A 16,769-nucleotide genomic window follows, 5' to 3' on the forward strand; every position below is an offset into this window, starting at 1 on the left:
TGAAGAACCAAAAAAAAAACTAAAACCTATTAACAGCGGCCAGCAAAAGCTGACACAGTTTTAATGGCGAGAAGCGCCACGACCGAATGAGTCACTGCGCAAAACAAAAAGCAGCAAATGAGAACAGCGGCGTCATTTTTGTAGTTTTTGTTCAATGGCTTCGGCAGACCGTTTGGCGGCGTCTTACTGTCACGAACGTTGCGTCACTGTGGCAAGATGTTAACTACCTCACCCGGTACACAGGTCGTAGGTTTTATCCCGACCCTGAACCCTGTATACATATGGAGATTACATGTTATCTCCGTGGTGGTGTGGATTTTTTTCTCTGGGTCCTCCGTTTGTTTCCTCCACATTTAAAAACATGCATTTGGAGTATTTGCCTGGTATGAATTTCCACATCAGCCACTTCGTTGAGCTATCATTAGTGGCCAGGTCGCTTCTGAAAAAGAGCTATATAGCTCAGTGAGCACTACCTGGTAAAATAAAAAAAATAGTTTCATAGTTTAATAGTTATCGCACTGAACTAAAAATCCAGCCACACACAAGTTTGGCCACGACCTAACACAGGCCAGCATGGTGAGGTATGGTCAAAAAACCCCCATGGACTGACATGACATGAGGCCTTAATCCAGTGGTGGATTGAAAAAAAGGATGTAAAATGAGATTTAGTTTCGCAGGTGTCGCAGGGAAATCTCAGTTTTGCGAATTAGTGCGGCGGGGGTGCCACTTTAATTAGCGAAAACGAATCAGTGCGGTGGATGCCACTCAATTCCACGTCGACGTATCAGTGCGGTGGGTGCCACTCACGCGCAGCACAAACTCCCTCTCCACGATGCTGTCCTGCACGGCGAACAGCTCCGACACGGGCCTCTCGCGCGCCGGGTTCGCCCTCGTCCGCGTCTTCACGGCCGTGCTCAGGTCGGGCTCCGACACGGACGGCACCATCGCCGAGCCGGCAAAGAGCCTGCCGTCCCCACCCACGCCGCTCCCGTCCGAAACACCGTTCGAGTAGGGGTGGTGGCCCGGCGACCGCCCTCCCGACATCATCGGCAGCGGCGGGGGCGGAGGAGGCAGCGTGGCCTCGCGGCGCGGGTATTCCGGCGGGGGCTTGTTCGGCAGCCGCGCCAGCATGGCCTGCAGCTGCGGGCTGTACGCGAGGTTGTGCTGGTAGGACTGCGCTGGCAGCTCGAACGGTGGCCTAGGGGGTGGCTGGAGCCCGTCCGTGTGCTCTCCGTTTCCGACGAGCAGCGCCTGCCCGTTGTAGTAATGCGCCGGCAGCTGCTGCTGTTGCTGCTGTTGCTGGTGCTGGTAGGGGCTGCTTGTTCCTATGGCCAGGCTGGACACGGCGCGGTCGCGCAGCGACAGTGCTTCCATGTCCCGCACCACGCTGCTGTTCACCTCGAGGCTGTAGCGCTTGCGCACGCCCGCGGCGCCCCTCCTGCGCGACGAGCCCAGCGCCCCTTCACGAGTCGGCCCCGCTCCTCCACCGCCACCGCCGTAGCCGACCCCGGCGGCATCGCACAGCTCCACGGGGGACTGCCCGGCAGCCGTCAGAGACTCGGTCCCGCCGGTCGAGAGCTGGGGAACGGTGTTTTGCCGGTAGACGGGGTGCACGATGGGCTCCGCGAACATTCGCTCGCGGTGGTGCTGGTGCTGGTGGTACCCGCCGTTAGCGCTGGCGGCGCCCGCGAACGAGCGCTGGTGGCTGATGAGGTCCGGCGTGCTCGCGGCGGGACGAGGGGTCGGGTAGGGCGGAGGCGGGCGGGAGAAGTGGTTGCGCAGCATGGCCGCCACCTGCGGCGGGTACTGCGACGGGTCGACGGCGAGCTCCGGCGTGCTCACCGCATGGAAGATCTCCGCGTTGCCGATCACCGACTGCGTGGCACACAGCTGCGACGGCGCACCCGGGCCGAAGGGCGGCAGCTGCTGATGTCCGTACGGGAGCTGCGGGTGGCTGCTCTTGATGCACAGCATTTGTTGCTGCTGTTGTTGCTGCTGCTGCTGTTGCTGCTGCTGCTGTTGCTGCTGCTGCTGCTGCTGATGCAGGTGCTGATGTTGCTGGTGCAGGTAGAAGTAAGGTGGCCGCTGCTCGTACTGGCCTTGCCGGATTTCCGGCTGGCTGTACGCGAGAGTTGCGGCGCGGCCGTAAGCGTAAGCCTCCCCGAGCCAGGGTCCACCGCCGGATCGCACGGCGCCACCGCCGCCGCCGCCGCCGCCGCCGCCGCCGGCCGCGTACCCCACGTTGCCGTCGGCCCGGCACGGCATGCCGAAGCGTCCGGCCTGCCGCATCACCGTGTCGTAGTCCGGCGTCGGCCGGTAGGAGGGCATGACGAGCGCGCTGTGCCGCTGCTGCAGGGGCTCTGGCGGCCGCGCGAGGACGCCGGCCGCGGCCTCGCTGCCCGGGATGCTGAGGTCGGAGGACATGGGCGACGCCTGGGCGAAGTGGTTCAGCGAGTTGACGCTGGGCGCGCTGTACACGCTGCCGTTGGGCAGGCGGCCGCCGCCGCCGCCTCCGCCGCCTCCGTTCACGTGCACGTGGTCCAGGCTCGTCTGCGAGCGGTAGTAGTAGCCGTCCTCGTTGGGGTAGAAGATGTTGTCTGTTGAGGGGCAGCCGGCAGAGGAAATGCGTTGCGGGTTGCTGTTGTTAACGTCGGTTTTTTTGTTTATGACGTCGGAAGTTTAGCCCTCCAACCAGAAAAAAAAGCAAGTCGAACCGCGCACTGCAGGGCACGATGCCCCGACACTGCGTTCGACGTGCCGGGAGCTTCGGCTCGGTCCGGACATAAGGTCAAAACGTTGAACTTCCATGTCAAACACGATGTAAGCATCGCAGTTTGAAGGACACAGAGCCCGAGGAAAACCCCTGCTCATGAGAATATAAACAATTGGTCTGAGCTACTTGCTGTACTGCCTCTTATAGGTACCTCCTCATTGTCATGCAGGTAGGTGACTGGCACTATGTACATTTCTGCACAATCCACCAATAGTCCCCTGAGGGCGCCGAGGTGGAGAGATGTTAACTACCTCGCCTGATATACAGGAGGTCGTGGGTTCGATACAAACTCTGATGCCGCTATATTTGAAGCGCGCGTGTTCTCCCCGTGGTTGTGTGGATTTTTCTCTGGGTCCTCCGGTTTTTCCCTCCACATTTAGAGTTGACGCGCGTTCAGAGCATTTGGCTGCTACAAATTTCCACGTGATAAGCCACTTCGTTGAGCTATAATTTGTGGCCAGGTCAAATAAAAAATTGTTTCTAGTTCAGTTTATAGTTTAAACAGCGTGCGTTACAAACCAAAATCGGATCAGAGAGCTGTACAGCACAACAGCGCACACCTACAGTGAAAACCAGAAGTGTCGCACGGAAGAAAATGTCCTGGGTGGTATTCAGCTCCATCGGTGGTCCTAATTCAGATGTAAAAATTCCACGGCCATATGACAGGAACCAGTCGATCCCTGGTGACGTATGGTCAAATAATGCCCACGACCCGCAGGGCGAAGGCGACACCTCTTCCAGCAGTGCATTCATGAACAGGCTCTACATTCACACAAATTGTACGTAAACTGCCGCTACTTCTCAGAAAGTGGTACTCATCTTATTGATTTGAACGGCCGATAGCGTAATTGGGACTCCCAATCAATAATTAAACTGGAAGCACTCGGCCACAACCACTTTGGTCAATGGCTGAACACAAATAATTTCTCATTCACCGCTGACCTCATGTCTAACCAGGGCATTTTGCACAGAATTCAAACTGCAAACGCCGCATTCAGCAAATAACAGCGGGTGACGATTCAATTGCTCTGGCACAATTGCTAAGGCACTGCCCATTCAGAATAAATGTCCGTTCACATTTGTCAATAACACTGTGGCCTTTAAAACTGAAAAGTATATCATAGGTTACGTTTTGGGCAATGTGTGCTGATGACGACGTCTCTGGCCTCTCTATGTGCTGTGAGGAAGGCCCAATTTCATAAAACTAAACTCAATAAATGTTTTTTTTATTTTACCGGGTAAGGCCCACCTGAGCTACTATTGCTCTTTTTCAGAATCGACCTGGCAACAAATGATAGCTCAAATACAAGTGGAAATGTATACCAGCCAAATACTCTAAACGCGCATTCATTCTAAATGTGGAGGGAAAAACTGGAGGACCCGGAGAAAAATCCATGCGGCCGCTGGGAGAGAGAGAGACACGCAAACTCCAAATATACAGGCGTCAGGGTCGGGATCGAAACCACGACCGCCTGTATACCAGGTGAGGTTGTTCACATCTCACCAACACGGCACCCCCATACTTTGAAATCTTAAGTGTTTCATACTTTCTCGTTTTTTACGCAGTTTCATTGACAACCATGTTGAGCTTTTGTGTTATTTGTGTTCGTGCATCACTGCCAACGCAGTACCACCAAAATAATTTGTCTAATATCATGTCAGAACACCTAGCTGATGTTCCTGAAATTATTTTGGCTTTAAATCTGGGTATAATCCACCAGTGATTTAGCAGGCATCTCCAGCTTAGTGAGTTCCATGCTCCAAGCCTAATCACCAATTATCGCTCGAAGAAAGTAATTCAATTTGAGTTTTGACTTAAATTGGCTCATATCGTCGAGGGCAATTTTTTTTTCTTCCGATTTCCCTGCTAAGAACACCTCGATAGCAGGACATGCAAGCACCTTCATCGCCGGATAACCGGGACATCAGAAGAATTTCCAAACTGCCGCCTCTCAGTGACACTTCTGACAAAGGGTAGAAAACGATGCTTCACATAAAAGTTGCAAGTGGTGATTTTTTCATCTCCTGATTTGGCATCGATAGCACAATCTACATATGAAATATATACACGTGTACAATGCGCAAGTGTCCGTCCGGCACGCGCTCCGTATCTCGCACGTGATTCGCCGCGTCATTTTTTTTTTGTTTGCAACAAAACTGTTTCCTCTTGGTGAGGACATTCCCCACAAAATTGTTGCCTTTCTCAATTAACGGCATTAACCCCCCCCTCCCACCTCCCCCCCAAACATCACGAAAAATAACGTCCAATACAAACCAATGGGAGCCAGAGTCTTCCGGAAGAGTGACTCGTGGCTTATTGATAGAATTGTCGGAAATTTCGGTTCCCTATTGACTTATACAGTGAGGGAAAAAAGTATTTGATCCCCTGCTGATTTTGTACGTTTGCCCACTGACAAAGAAATGATCAGTCTATTATTTAATGATAGGTTTATTTGAACAGTGAGAGACAGATTAACAACAACAAAAAAACTCAGTAAAACGCATGTCAAAAATGTTATAAATTGATTGGCATTTTATTGAGGGAAATAAGTATTTGACCCCCTCTCAATCAGAAAAATGTCTGGCTCCCAGGTGTCTTTTATACAGGTAACGAGCTGAGATTAGGAGCACAGTTTTAAAGAGAGTGCTCCTAATCTCAGCTTGTTACCTGTATAAAAGAGACCTGTCTACAGAAGCAATCAATCAGATTCCAAACTCTCCACCATGGCCAAGACCAAAGAGCTCTCCAAGGATGTCAGGGACAAGATTGTAGACCTACACAAGGCTGGAATGGGCTACAAGACCATTGCCAAGCAGCTTGGTGAGAAGGTGACAACAGTTGGTGCGATTATTCGCAAATGGAATAAACACAAAAGAACCGTCCATCTCCCTCGGTCTGGGGCTCCATGCAAGATCTCACCTCGTGGAGTTGCAATGATCATGAGAACGGTGAGGAATCAGCCCAGAACTACACGGGAGGATCTTGTCAATGATCTCAAGGCAGCTGGGACCATAGTCACCAAGAAAACAATTGGTAACACACAATGCCGTGAAGGACTGAAATCCTGCAGTGCCCGCAAGGTCCCCCTGCTCAAGAAAGTACATACACATGCCCGTCTGAAGTTTGCCAATGAACATCTGAATGATTCAGAGGACAACTGGGTGAAAGTGTTGTGGTCAGATGAGACCAAAATGGAGCTCTTTGGCATAAACTCAACTTGCCGTGTTTGGAGGAGGAATGCTGCCTATGACCCCAAGAACACCATCCCCACCATCAAACATGGAGGTGGAAACATGCTTTGGGGGTGTTTTTCTGCTAAGGGGACAGGACAACTTCACCACATCAAAGGGATGATGGACGGGGCCATGTACCGTCAAATCTTGGGTGAGAACTTCCTTCCCTCAGCCAGGGCATTGAAAATGGGTCGTGGATGGGCATTCCAGCATGACAATGACCCAAAACACACGGCCAAGGCAACAAAGGAGTGGCTCAAGAAGAAGCACATTAAGGTCCTGGAGTGGCCTAGCCAGTCTCCAGACCTTAATCCCATAGAAAATCTGTGGAGGGAGCTGAAGGTTCGAGTTGCCAAACGTCAGCCTCGAAACCTTAATGACTTGGAGAAGATCTGCAAAGAGCAGTGGGACAAAATCCCTCCTGAGATGTGTGCAAAGCTGGCGGCCCATTACAAGAAACGTCTGACCTCTGTGATTGCCAACAAGGGTTTTGCCACCAAGTACTCAGCCATGTTTTGCAGAGGGGTCAAATACTTATTTCCCTCATTAAAATGCAAATCAATTTATAACATTTTTGACATGCGTTTTTCTGGATTTTTTGTTGTTATTCTGTCTCTCACTGTTCAAATAAACCTACCATTAAAATTATAGACTGATCATTTCTTTGTCAGTGAGCAAACGTACAAAATCAGCAGGGGATCAAATACTTTTTTCCCTCACTTTATTTAAGCCCGTTCCATATGATGTCACAGTCCCTTAAACAACACCTATCGCTTCGCCGCGGTGAAGTCGCCCTACAGGGCCGCATGACACCGTGATGACGTCATTACCGATGACACCGTGATGATGTCATCGCACTTCACGCTGAATTCTTACGCGACGCGTGCATGGACAGGCTCGGGTGCGCAAACGTGCGTGGGTGTTAGTCGAAATATATATATGTTTGTATTTAAAATTAACAGGCCAACATTGCGATCGAGAATTATGAAACAAGACAGCGCAGATTATTTTTAGCCACATACCTTGAGAGGCCAGGTGTGGTTCCGGGTAGCGATTGCCGTAGGGAATCTGCAGGGGAGCCGGAACGATGGGATGGCTTTGCACCTGCTAAAATTCACCACCGACAAAAAACATCACGTTGAGCCAGCATCAGAACACGATGTGTGCACCTAAACCCCGCTTAAAAATAACCCCGTAATTAATTCAACAAAAATACAATCACACACACACACCTGGCGTGGCCACCACAAAAGCCCAACTGAATTTATTTTCTCCCTTAACGTTTGTCATATCGTACCTTTTCCTCACGGTGATATATCGCGTGCTCCGAGACTTCAACAGCTCACTCCTCTCATTTTTTTCACGGAATGGAAGTGCCTTCTGCGCCTCTGCACGACCTGTCCCCCGTGAAGCCTGCTTAGTGCGATTGCCGTCTTAATTATAGCACCAGTACTGGGGCTAAGAATAGCAGTTTAATTACTCAGCAGTGTTAATTACGAGGCAGAGTGAGTCCTACATCACTATGCACAGGCCGGCTCCCTTAGCCAAACATCTTACATATGTAATTTTTTGTCTGTCTGTGTGCATCCGTCTGTCTGTCTGTGTGTCGGTGCGGGTACCTTGAGACGTTTTTAACTGACAAACTGTGGTGTTTACGTATCAAAAAAAGTACACGGATACCACGCCATATGCCCCAGCAACAAAAAACGCTATTCATATTTCACATCTGTCAACGTTAAAGTAGTAAAATTAGCAATTTATTCCTTTTATAAGCACAGAGTGGCGCCAGAGCACGCATCTGGGCATGCGCGAAAACGCCGGCTCATGGTGGTGGTTGCCCTAGCAACGCACACACGCGATCGGTGGGGGGAGGAGGGGGGAATTGACGTTTGCGTAAAATATTCAACAACAAAAGTACACAACGCTTAGGTAAATTCTTCACAGTGTGATGTCCTCTTCTCCGCCCCCCCTGCCACCAATGTGTGCACTTAATCCTATAGGGTCGGTAGATACTACTATAGTCATACTCTTTGGTTCTTTCGGTAAAGCCACGTAAGTATACCTACGTGACTTTACCTGCAGTCACGAAAGCTTCAAATCAAGACTACTATAGTCCTTAGATACTATTACTGTAGAGCGGGCAGGGGGATGGTGGGGTGGGGTAGCACCCCAGCCTGCAAAAGTGCCACCTCGGCTGGCTGGGCAAGTTAGGCGAGGCCGGGGGCACTGACAGGACTAGGCCTCACCACGGCACTCTATTAAGTTAGTAGTTAACTGCTATTGAGTCGATAGATACTATTATAGAGTCGGTATATATGACTATAGAGTCGGCAAATACTACTGTAAAGTCGGGAGAGACTACTGCAGAGTCGGTAAATGCTACTGCAGAGTCAGTAGATACTGCTATAGAGTAAGCAAATACTGCTATAGAGTCAGCAGATACTGCTATAGAGTCAGTAGTTATGACTACAGTCAGTAGATACTACTATAGAGTAAATACATACTACTATAGAGTCAGTAGATACTGCTGTAGGGTCAGTAGTTACTATTATTGATGGTAGATACTACTATAGAGTCAGTATATAATACTAGTCTGTAGATACCACTATAGTCAGCACATACTGCTGTAGAGTCGGTAGATACGACTATAGAGTAAGCAGGTACTGCTATTGTCAGCAGATACTACAATAAAGTTAATAGTTACTATTACAGTCAGTTGATACTACTTTAGAGTCAATAAATACGACTATAGATTCAGTAGATGCTACTATAGAGTCAGTAGACACTACTTTAGCGTTAGTAGTTACTACTATAGAGTCATTAGATACTACTGTCGAGTCAATATTTACTACGACTATAGAGTCGGCAGATGCCAATATTGAGTCAGTAGATACTACTATACAGTCAGTAGATAATACTGCAATCAGTAGATACTACTATACAGTCAGTAGATACTACTGCAATCAGTAGATACTACTATACAGTCAGTAGATACTACTACAATCAGTAGATACTACTATACAGTCAGTAGATACTACTGCAATCAGTAGATACTACTATACAGTCAGTAGATACTACTACAATCAGTAGATACTACTATACAGTCAGTAGATACGACAATCAGTAGAAACTACTATAGAGTTAGTAGACACTACTTTAACGTTAGTAGTTACTACTATAGTCAGTGGATACTACTATAGAATCAGTCGTTGCTACAATAGAGTCGGTAGCTACTCCTATAGACAGTAGATACTACTATACAGTCAGTAAAAACCAGTACAGTCAATAAAAGCTGCTATAGTCAGTAGATACTACTATGCAGTCAGTAGATATTACTATGGTCAGTAGATACTACTATAGAGTCAGTATATACTACTGTAGAGTTAGTAGATACTACTACAGTAAGTAAATCGTTCTATAGTCAGTAGATACTGCTATAGAGTCTGCAGATACTACTATATAGTCAGCAGATACTACTATAGAGTTAATAATTACTACTATAGTCAGTGGATACTACTATATAGTCGATAGATACTACTATAGAGTCAGTAGATAATACTACAGTCAGTAGATAATACTAGTCAGTGGATACTAATTTAGAGTTACAGATACTACTATAGAGTTAGTAATTACTACTATAGAGTCAGAAGATACTACTGTAGGGCCAGTAGATACTACTACAGTCAGTAGATACTACTGTACAGTCAGTAGCAACTACTGGACTCAGTAGATACTACTGTATAATCAGTAGCAACTACTACAGAGTCAGCAGATACGACTATAGAGTCAGTAGATACTACTATAGAGTAAATAGATACTACTATAGAGTCAATATATACTACTGTAGAGCTAGATACTATTGTAGAGTCAGATACTACTCTAGAGTCATTAGATACTACTCGCTCAATTGTACGTAGAGTGTGTAAGGTATATATGCCTACGTGGGGGGGGGTCGACAATTTTTGAAACCTTTAAGATCAACTATTTACCCCACACTTTCTATAAGTTTTTGGACTCCTGCAAGCCTCTTATAATTTTGTTAATGGACAAATGGACAAACGGAATGCCGGGCTTTCACAATAGCTACGTATTTGTGTATGTATGTTATGTTAAGAGACGTTTTTAAATATATTCTTTCCCCGGGCAACGCCGGATAAAAAGGAGTAGCAGAGTCGACTTCAATGGGCTGAGACGCTGTAAGCCGTGTCAACCAAAGTCTATCTCTGATGGCTCAGATTCATGCCCTGGCCAAATTTTAGTTTTCCATTCAAATAGCCAAACCCTGGGTAAACCTTGACTCAATCCTTTGGCCAACAGTTCATATGCACTTAAAACCTGGCAGCCACCTACCCACATCCACACCCTACAACACCAAGCTCTGTTAAAATTACGTACGTGTGTTAACCTGCATTGGCAAGCCATTTGTCACTGCTTGTTAAGGCACGTGGATTTTGAGCCTATATTTCACTGCAAAAGACAAATTGTTTTTTTTAGTCACGCAATTTACGGCCCTTTGTCAATCCAATGTTGGAAGGCAGCCTTCTCCATGCTATGTCAGTGTCGGGGAGGAGGGGGTTTGGCAAAATCTCCACCACGCTGGTCGGTGCCGATTAGTCAAGCAGGTGCCCAGGACCGGTTGAGACTATCACTCGTCACTGATGCAAGCCATGGCCGTGAATCAAACTCACGTCCGATGGGGTTCATAGTTCAGTGTGACCATTGAAATTTAATTAAATAAAAATTCAAAGCCTTAAAAACGTTGCCCAGAGTTGGTTGGCATGCCAATAAAATATACTACTATGTGGAATGTTTAATGCTTACAGAACAGAGAGAGAGAGGGGCTTGGCTCAATGTCTCATCCAGCAGGCAGATCATGCCCGTGTACTCTCGCACAACACTTAAGATTGCAAAAGTTACGTATAACGGTGGAGTAGAATTACACACGATAAGAAATGTAGTCCATTAAATTAAATTTGGTGCTCATTACCCTTACATATACGAAGTTGTGGTGAAGCATAAAGATAAGCCAACTGGTAATGGCCAAACTGCTGTGATGATTTTTCCTATGTATGCAATTCTGAGTTGGGAGGAGGTTGGGTAGCTCACGGAGATAATGCATTTTTACAACTCTGAGGCTTTCACTGGCAAAATCCTGTGTTAAAAATCAGGGGGGCGGGTTCTTGGGTTTAACATTTGGATCAAGTGCAGTGGAACACACCTGTGATCCAACGATGGCTACACCGTAACTGACGATTACAAACATGAAGCCGATATATAGTTGTCTGAAATAAACTATTTTTATTTTACCAGGTAAGGCCCACTGAGCTACATTGTATATATTTTTTTCAGAAGTGACCTGGAAACTTATAGCAGGCAAAGACTCTAAAAGCATGTTTCTAAATGTGGAGAGAAAACCTGGAGGACCCGGAGTAAAATCCACGTGACCACGGGGAGAGAGACATGCAAACTCCAAGTATACAGGTGTCAGGGTTGGGATCAAACCCACAACCTCCTGTACACCGGGCGAGGTAGTTAACATCTCGCCACTGCGGCGTCTCAATGTTTTACCACTGCCTTAAGTAATGTGACCACGATGTTTAATGTTGGTGGCCTAAAAGAAGGCTTGTTGTGCATTATACATAAGGTGATGCATCTCAATAATGTGTTGTTTCAGTACCCTTAATGTTGGTGGATTGTGCAGAAATTTACATTGTGCCAGATGCCCACGTGATATGCCTGTAAGAGGCAGTACCAGCAAGTAACTCAGACCTATTTTTTTGAGTTTTGGTTAGGTTTTCTCAAGATGAGGGGTTTTCCTCGGGCACCGTGTCCTTCCACATAGAAACATAATCGAAGATAAACTGCCAGATCATTCAAGCAATGCCTATTCAAGCAAGGCCTGAATAAAGGACTAGCGACTCAGAGCAGCTTTTCTGAGGACATACATATACAGCCCTCTGTCAATTCACTACTGGATAAAGGTTTTCGCACAACACGAGGGTCGTGGGGTTTATTTGACCATACTTCACCACGCTGGTCTGTGCGGGTTGCCAAAGGCCGGGGGGGGGAGCAGACATGGGAGCAAATAAGTGCAGCACAACGATGGATTCTGCTGCAACTGCCCTCACAGCTGTCCAACAATTTAAACCCTCAGGCTTTACTGAGTAATAGAATGAAAACTAATCAGTTGACACTATCAGCCATTAGTAAAGGCTTGCACATTAAACAAACCTGTTTACCGAACGAACCAAGAAGATGAAACCTGTTCTCGTTGATTTGGATTACAAATCGTTTAATATATGAAGCTGGTAGGTAGTCAAGCTGAAATAACATCTACAAAGGAAAGGCTCTCATGTGATGGCGCCAGGTGCGGCGTGGTTAATGAGTAACGTGCGGGCACCACCGACGGAGGAATGTGGAGAAACCTGTGATTAAACAGATACCCACACGACCATCTTAAGTGTGACTTGGGTGGCCCCGTTGTGGGTTTTCCCGAATGCCCAACTGATGCGATGGTGCACTGTTCGGAGTAATTCCATTAAAAACATTAACATTTTCAAATTACTGGGGGCAAAGGCCTCTTATTGTACCCTGTGAATTCTTACACGCTTAAGCTGGCCTTCCGTCCAGTGGCAAGGAAGACCGCCTGCTCGATTAACTTTGCACAAGAAGCATCAATAACATTGCTATGCATCATTCTCGTACGATTGGTGGGGCAAAGTGTGAAGCACTGCGGAGGGCCGATTGCCGAGACGGTTATTAGAGTGGTCTCCACGAGCCCGACCACCAAGGGGTAGAGACCCAAGAGCAGATGGTGGGAGACTGTTCGGACTGATCTTGGGAGGGTGGCTGCGTGTCTACTGTGCAGCAGCTGTGGGGGTCTGGCAGAGGGTAGAAAGCCTGGGCAGTGAGGTGTGGTGGTGGCATCAACGGCTATGCCCCTTGTGACTTTCCGATCGTAATCATCTCATTCAACTCATTTGCAACTTTCATCCTTACCAGACCGTGTATCGATCGTTCAATTTGAACGTGCAATTTTATTGAGGGACTGTGCGTTGTCTTGGTTTGGTCTGGGACTGTTTTCTGATGTTGTTTTGCTGCCTTGCCCAAGATTGCATTTAGTGTTGACCAATCAGCAGGATTCGATGGACTTTTGCAATTTGTACTTTTCAACTTTATTTATTTTTAGAGACTTGTTTACCTTTCCAATACTTCACACTCTTATCAGTTTTTGTATTGTTTGTTGTTTTAACTCTCTGACCCGCCCCGAGAGGACGCCTGTGAAAAAGCGCTTCATAGCTCGTCGGATTCATCCAGGATAAAGATTCCGATTCTGAAACACAACACCGATATATTTCTGCGTAGGTTCCACCCCCCTCCCCCCGTTTACAGGTGTGCCATGTAACACGATACGCCAAAACCGGTCCAGATATCACTCGTCACCCATGTTAGCATGTGCTTCACCGCTCTCTCTATCCCCAGTAAGAAAGTTAAGCCGCGATGAGAGTTGCAAGTGTTGAATGTGGGGTGGGGGGGGGGGAGTGGGGGCGTGGAGGGTGTGGGGTCAGTGGGGAGGGGGAGAGTGGGGGAGAGTGGGGAGTGGGGGAGAGTGGGGGGGCATTCCGAGCCTTCGCGACAAGACAGCGGCCTCACCGACGGGATGCGCTTCAGCGTGGTCCTGCGCCTCGCCGCGGTTGGGGACGGTTCGGGTGGCTTTGGCCTTTCGTGGGAGAGCCGGGGAGAGCCGGGTCGAGCGATGGGGTTGGAGGGGTAGAGAGAAGGAGAGGAGGAGACAGCAGTGGGGAGAGGACAGGAAGGGGGAGGGGGGTTAGGCGCGCGTTGGCAGTGAAGGGTCGGCGACGCACAGCGAACAACGCAGGCATGGGTCTCATTGGCGCGTTAAGAGTTCAGGCGGTGGCGAGACGCGGGCCTGGGTTTGGGAAGGGCAATGCCGTTTGGCCCCGGGTTAAATTTACTGCCAGATGCCGCTTCACGGCTGAGTGCGAGCCGGATTGGTAGGTTCTTTACTCTCACATTAACCCTTCGGTTACATCGATCAAATACACCTGGCGTGAACCATTAGCATAATAATGAACAGATGCCAGTGGCTTCTCAAGCTGGGCTCCCGCTCGCACGGCTTGCAGAAGCAAGTCGTGCACGCCGAGCGTTATTAATGGCAACACGAGGCATTAACCTCAATGACACCTCCGTCGGCCAGATAGGTGCGCCAAGGGTGTCATCGGCACAGATCATCAGGAGAGCCATTGCACTTCCCTTCCGTTTAATCGAATGGAATGCACATTTGCTTAATTGGCATGGAGGTTAATCCCTGCAAATTAACGTTAACTGAACCCCTGCCTTGCAATGCCTCCAACGTTCATTTTAATAATATTCCTTGCGGAGCATTCATTCATTATCTGTTCCTCTCTTTCCATTTCCTTTGTTACAAGTCGGGTCGGACGAAGACCTTTTCCACTCAATGAAACACTGACGAGGCCGTATCGATCGCCACAATCATTACAGTGCGTTCTCTTCACTGGGGACAAGAAGCCGCGCGGGTTTTCCCTGGGGCCAAGGTCAGCGGCACGCAAGCGCTATTAGTCAATTAGATGACATCAGCCACATATGGACTTTGCTCTGCAGCAAAGGCCGTGCAAAACCAATTGGTCCTTTTGGAGCAGGGGGGTTGCTTGAGGATTTCACTGCGGTGCCCTGCACACATCATTCTCCGCTGACCTCGACTTGCGCGAAGTGTTAAGTCGGTCACAAACACACACAGAGCACACACGCGATGGATCTCCGGTCTGGACAGCCTGCTGCGGAGACAAGCGCCTATCGATGCCGGAAAAGCGCACGAGCGATGTCATTGGTAAACGCACTGCATATGACACACACCTCCAGTGAAAAGTGGTATCGGAACCTGTCCCGATCCCTCTGATGACGGCTTCAACTTAAGCCTTAAATTAGTGCCCGGTGCCAGTGTCAACAATCAGCATTAAGAAGACAAATATGCTCGGGCATAATGCTGACTAAGCCATAGCTGCATGTGCGGTGCTCACATAGGGAGCTTATCAGCTACTCATGCACATAGGACACTGCTCCTTAGGTGTGGACATGGTACCCGATGATCCATTTGCATGGGTTTCAGATTCCTTTTGAGTTGAAAGCACAAAATATATATCCGTCACAACATGCCTGCCCACACACGCGCAACAACATGCTAATGGTATGCACATTATACGCAACCACATTTCCTAATGACGCGTTCACTTTTGTGTCTCCTTAATCACTGCTGGCTTTTTTATTGAACGAATGTCACAGCGGTCTTTTAGTTCACTTGTACAATTCGCCTTACAATGGATGGGTGACCCATTTAGGAAAATTCATATGATGGTGATCATATTATTACTTAACGTGTACACATTTAGCTTTATTTTTTTTTTCCCATATGTACAATTATTGGTAAAAACACCACCGCATTAGCACGCGGGCCAACACACGAACTGGCGACATTCATTTGGCGTCAAAAGTCGTCCGCCGATTCAAAGCTCTGCCGATCCAATTAGGATGAGTGCTGCCCACTTGTGTCGAGTTCGCAGTGACGGAACCCTTCACCGCTGAGAAGAGAACCACCCTTTCTGACTTGGCACATTCCGATCCTCGGTCCCACGGCGGCAGCCCGCAAGCTCAGGATGATGTTGACTTTAAACGCGCTCACGTTTTAATGTGACAGTTCTCTTGTACACCCAATTAAACGCCGCTAAAACAAGTCCTCGTTCACAAGACTGAGCTGATAGATTCACTGCTTCTCAGTTATGCGCTCCCGTTTTTGTTCCCCCCCCCCATTTATTTTCATGGTTCCTGCTCAATACACTTAAAAGAAAGATTAAAGACTCCGCTGGCATTTTAACACTTGGCTGGCCCGTGGCTTAAACCAGAAAAAAATATTCAACAACGGTGTTTGAACAAGAACATTTTGTAAGAATGTGCACTATGAGCAAAGCAGTCGTCGCCTACAGCTAGCCAGGTAGCGGGTAAAATGCAGGAAATACGACAGGAGTGCCAAACAAAGCACGTGGTCATTTCAAGGCACTGAAAAGGAAACGGCACTGTATGGAAAGAAGGAAATTTCTTTCACAAGCACGCACGCACACACACACACACACCGACGTTCCTACAAACGTGTGTGAGATAGTGGACGCGTAAGTCCTTGCCAATAACATTTTACTTTTTGACTCTATCCACACTTTTTCATAGAGGGCGCTATTTACCCACGGCAGTCACCTACTTTTGTGCTTTGTCTGCCCCAATGTTGCATCTTCCAAACCACATTTCAATTGCACTAATGGATTAATCAATATTTTTCACATTAAAGTTCCATGAAGGACGAAAGTTAAGAACACATGACCTCACAATGCTCGTGAGCACGGTGCCTGGGCCACCTGCTTAAAACATATGCATTCGTAAATACACAATACTTAGAAAGACCATCACGCTAACATTTTTAAGGGCCAGAAGTTGCCAAAAGCTGCCCAAATCTAAAATGACACGTTTAGGAAAAAAAAATTTGGCCTATTTCTCATATTGTATTCCTCTTGTGCTATCCACGGCATTCCCATGAGATGAAGCATCCATTTCAATCTCTCCAAGAGAAATGTTTATCAACTAACTCTACCTTTGAAATCCCTTCACATGACCCCCGGTCCACTCAGCAGAGTGCAGCACTCTCCCACCCACACAGTGTCAAACCAATACGTTTAAT

General features: G+C 47.9%; 1 protein-coding gene across 4 annotated transcripts in view; it reads right to left on the reverse strand.

Annotated features, from left to right (window-relative positions):
- Positions 1 to 16,769, reverse strand: part of LOC116943318 (tyrosine-protein phosphatase non-receptor type 14-like) — an 85,380-nt gene that overhangs the window by 17,506 nt on the left and 51,105 nt on the right. For all 4 annotated transcript variants that reach the window (XM_076067637.1, XM_032956093.2, XM_032956092.2 and 1 more), the window contains 3 exons: positions 13,661 to 13,727; positions 7,030 to 7,114; positions 808 to 2,597 (listed from right to left, as the gene is read on the reverse strand). In XM_076067637.1, coding sequence (XP_075923752.1) covers positions 808 to 2,597; positions 7,030 to 7,114; positions 13,661 to 13,727 — 1,942 coding nt within the window. The remainder of the gene's footprint in view (positions 1 to 807; positions 2,598 to 7,029; positions 7,115 to 13,660; positions 13,728 to 16,769) is intronic.

This window comes from Petromyzon marinus, chromosome 17 (genome assembly GCF_048934315.1).
Source record: "Petromyzon marinus isolate PM22_M1 ecotype Great Lakes invasive population chromosome 17, UKy_Petmar_22M1.pri1.0, whole genome shotgun sequence".
Classification (NCBI taxonomy): Eukaryota; Metazoa; Chordata; class Hyperoartia; order Petromyzontiformes; family Petromyzontidae; genus Petromyzon; species Petromyzon marinus.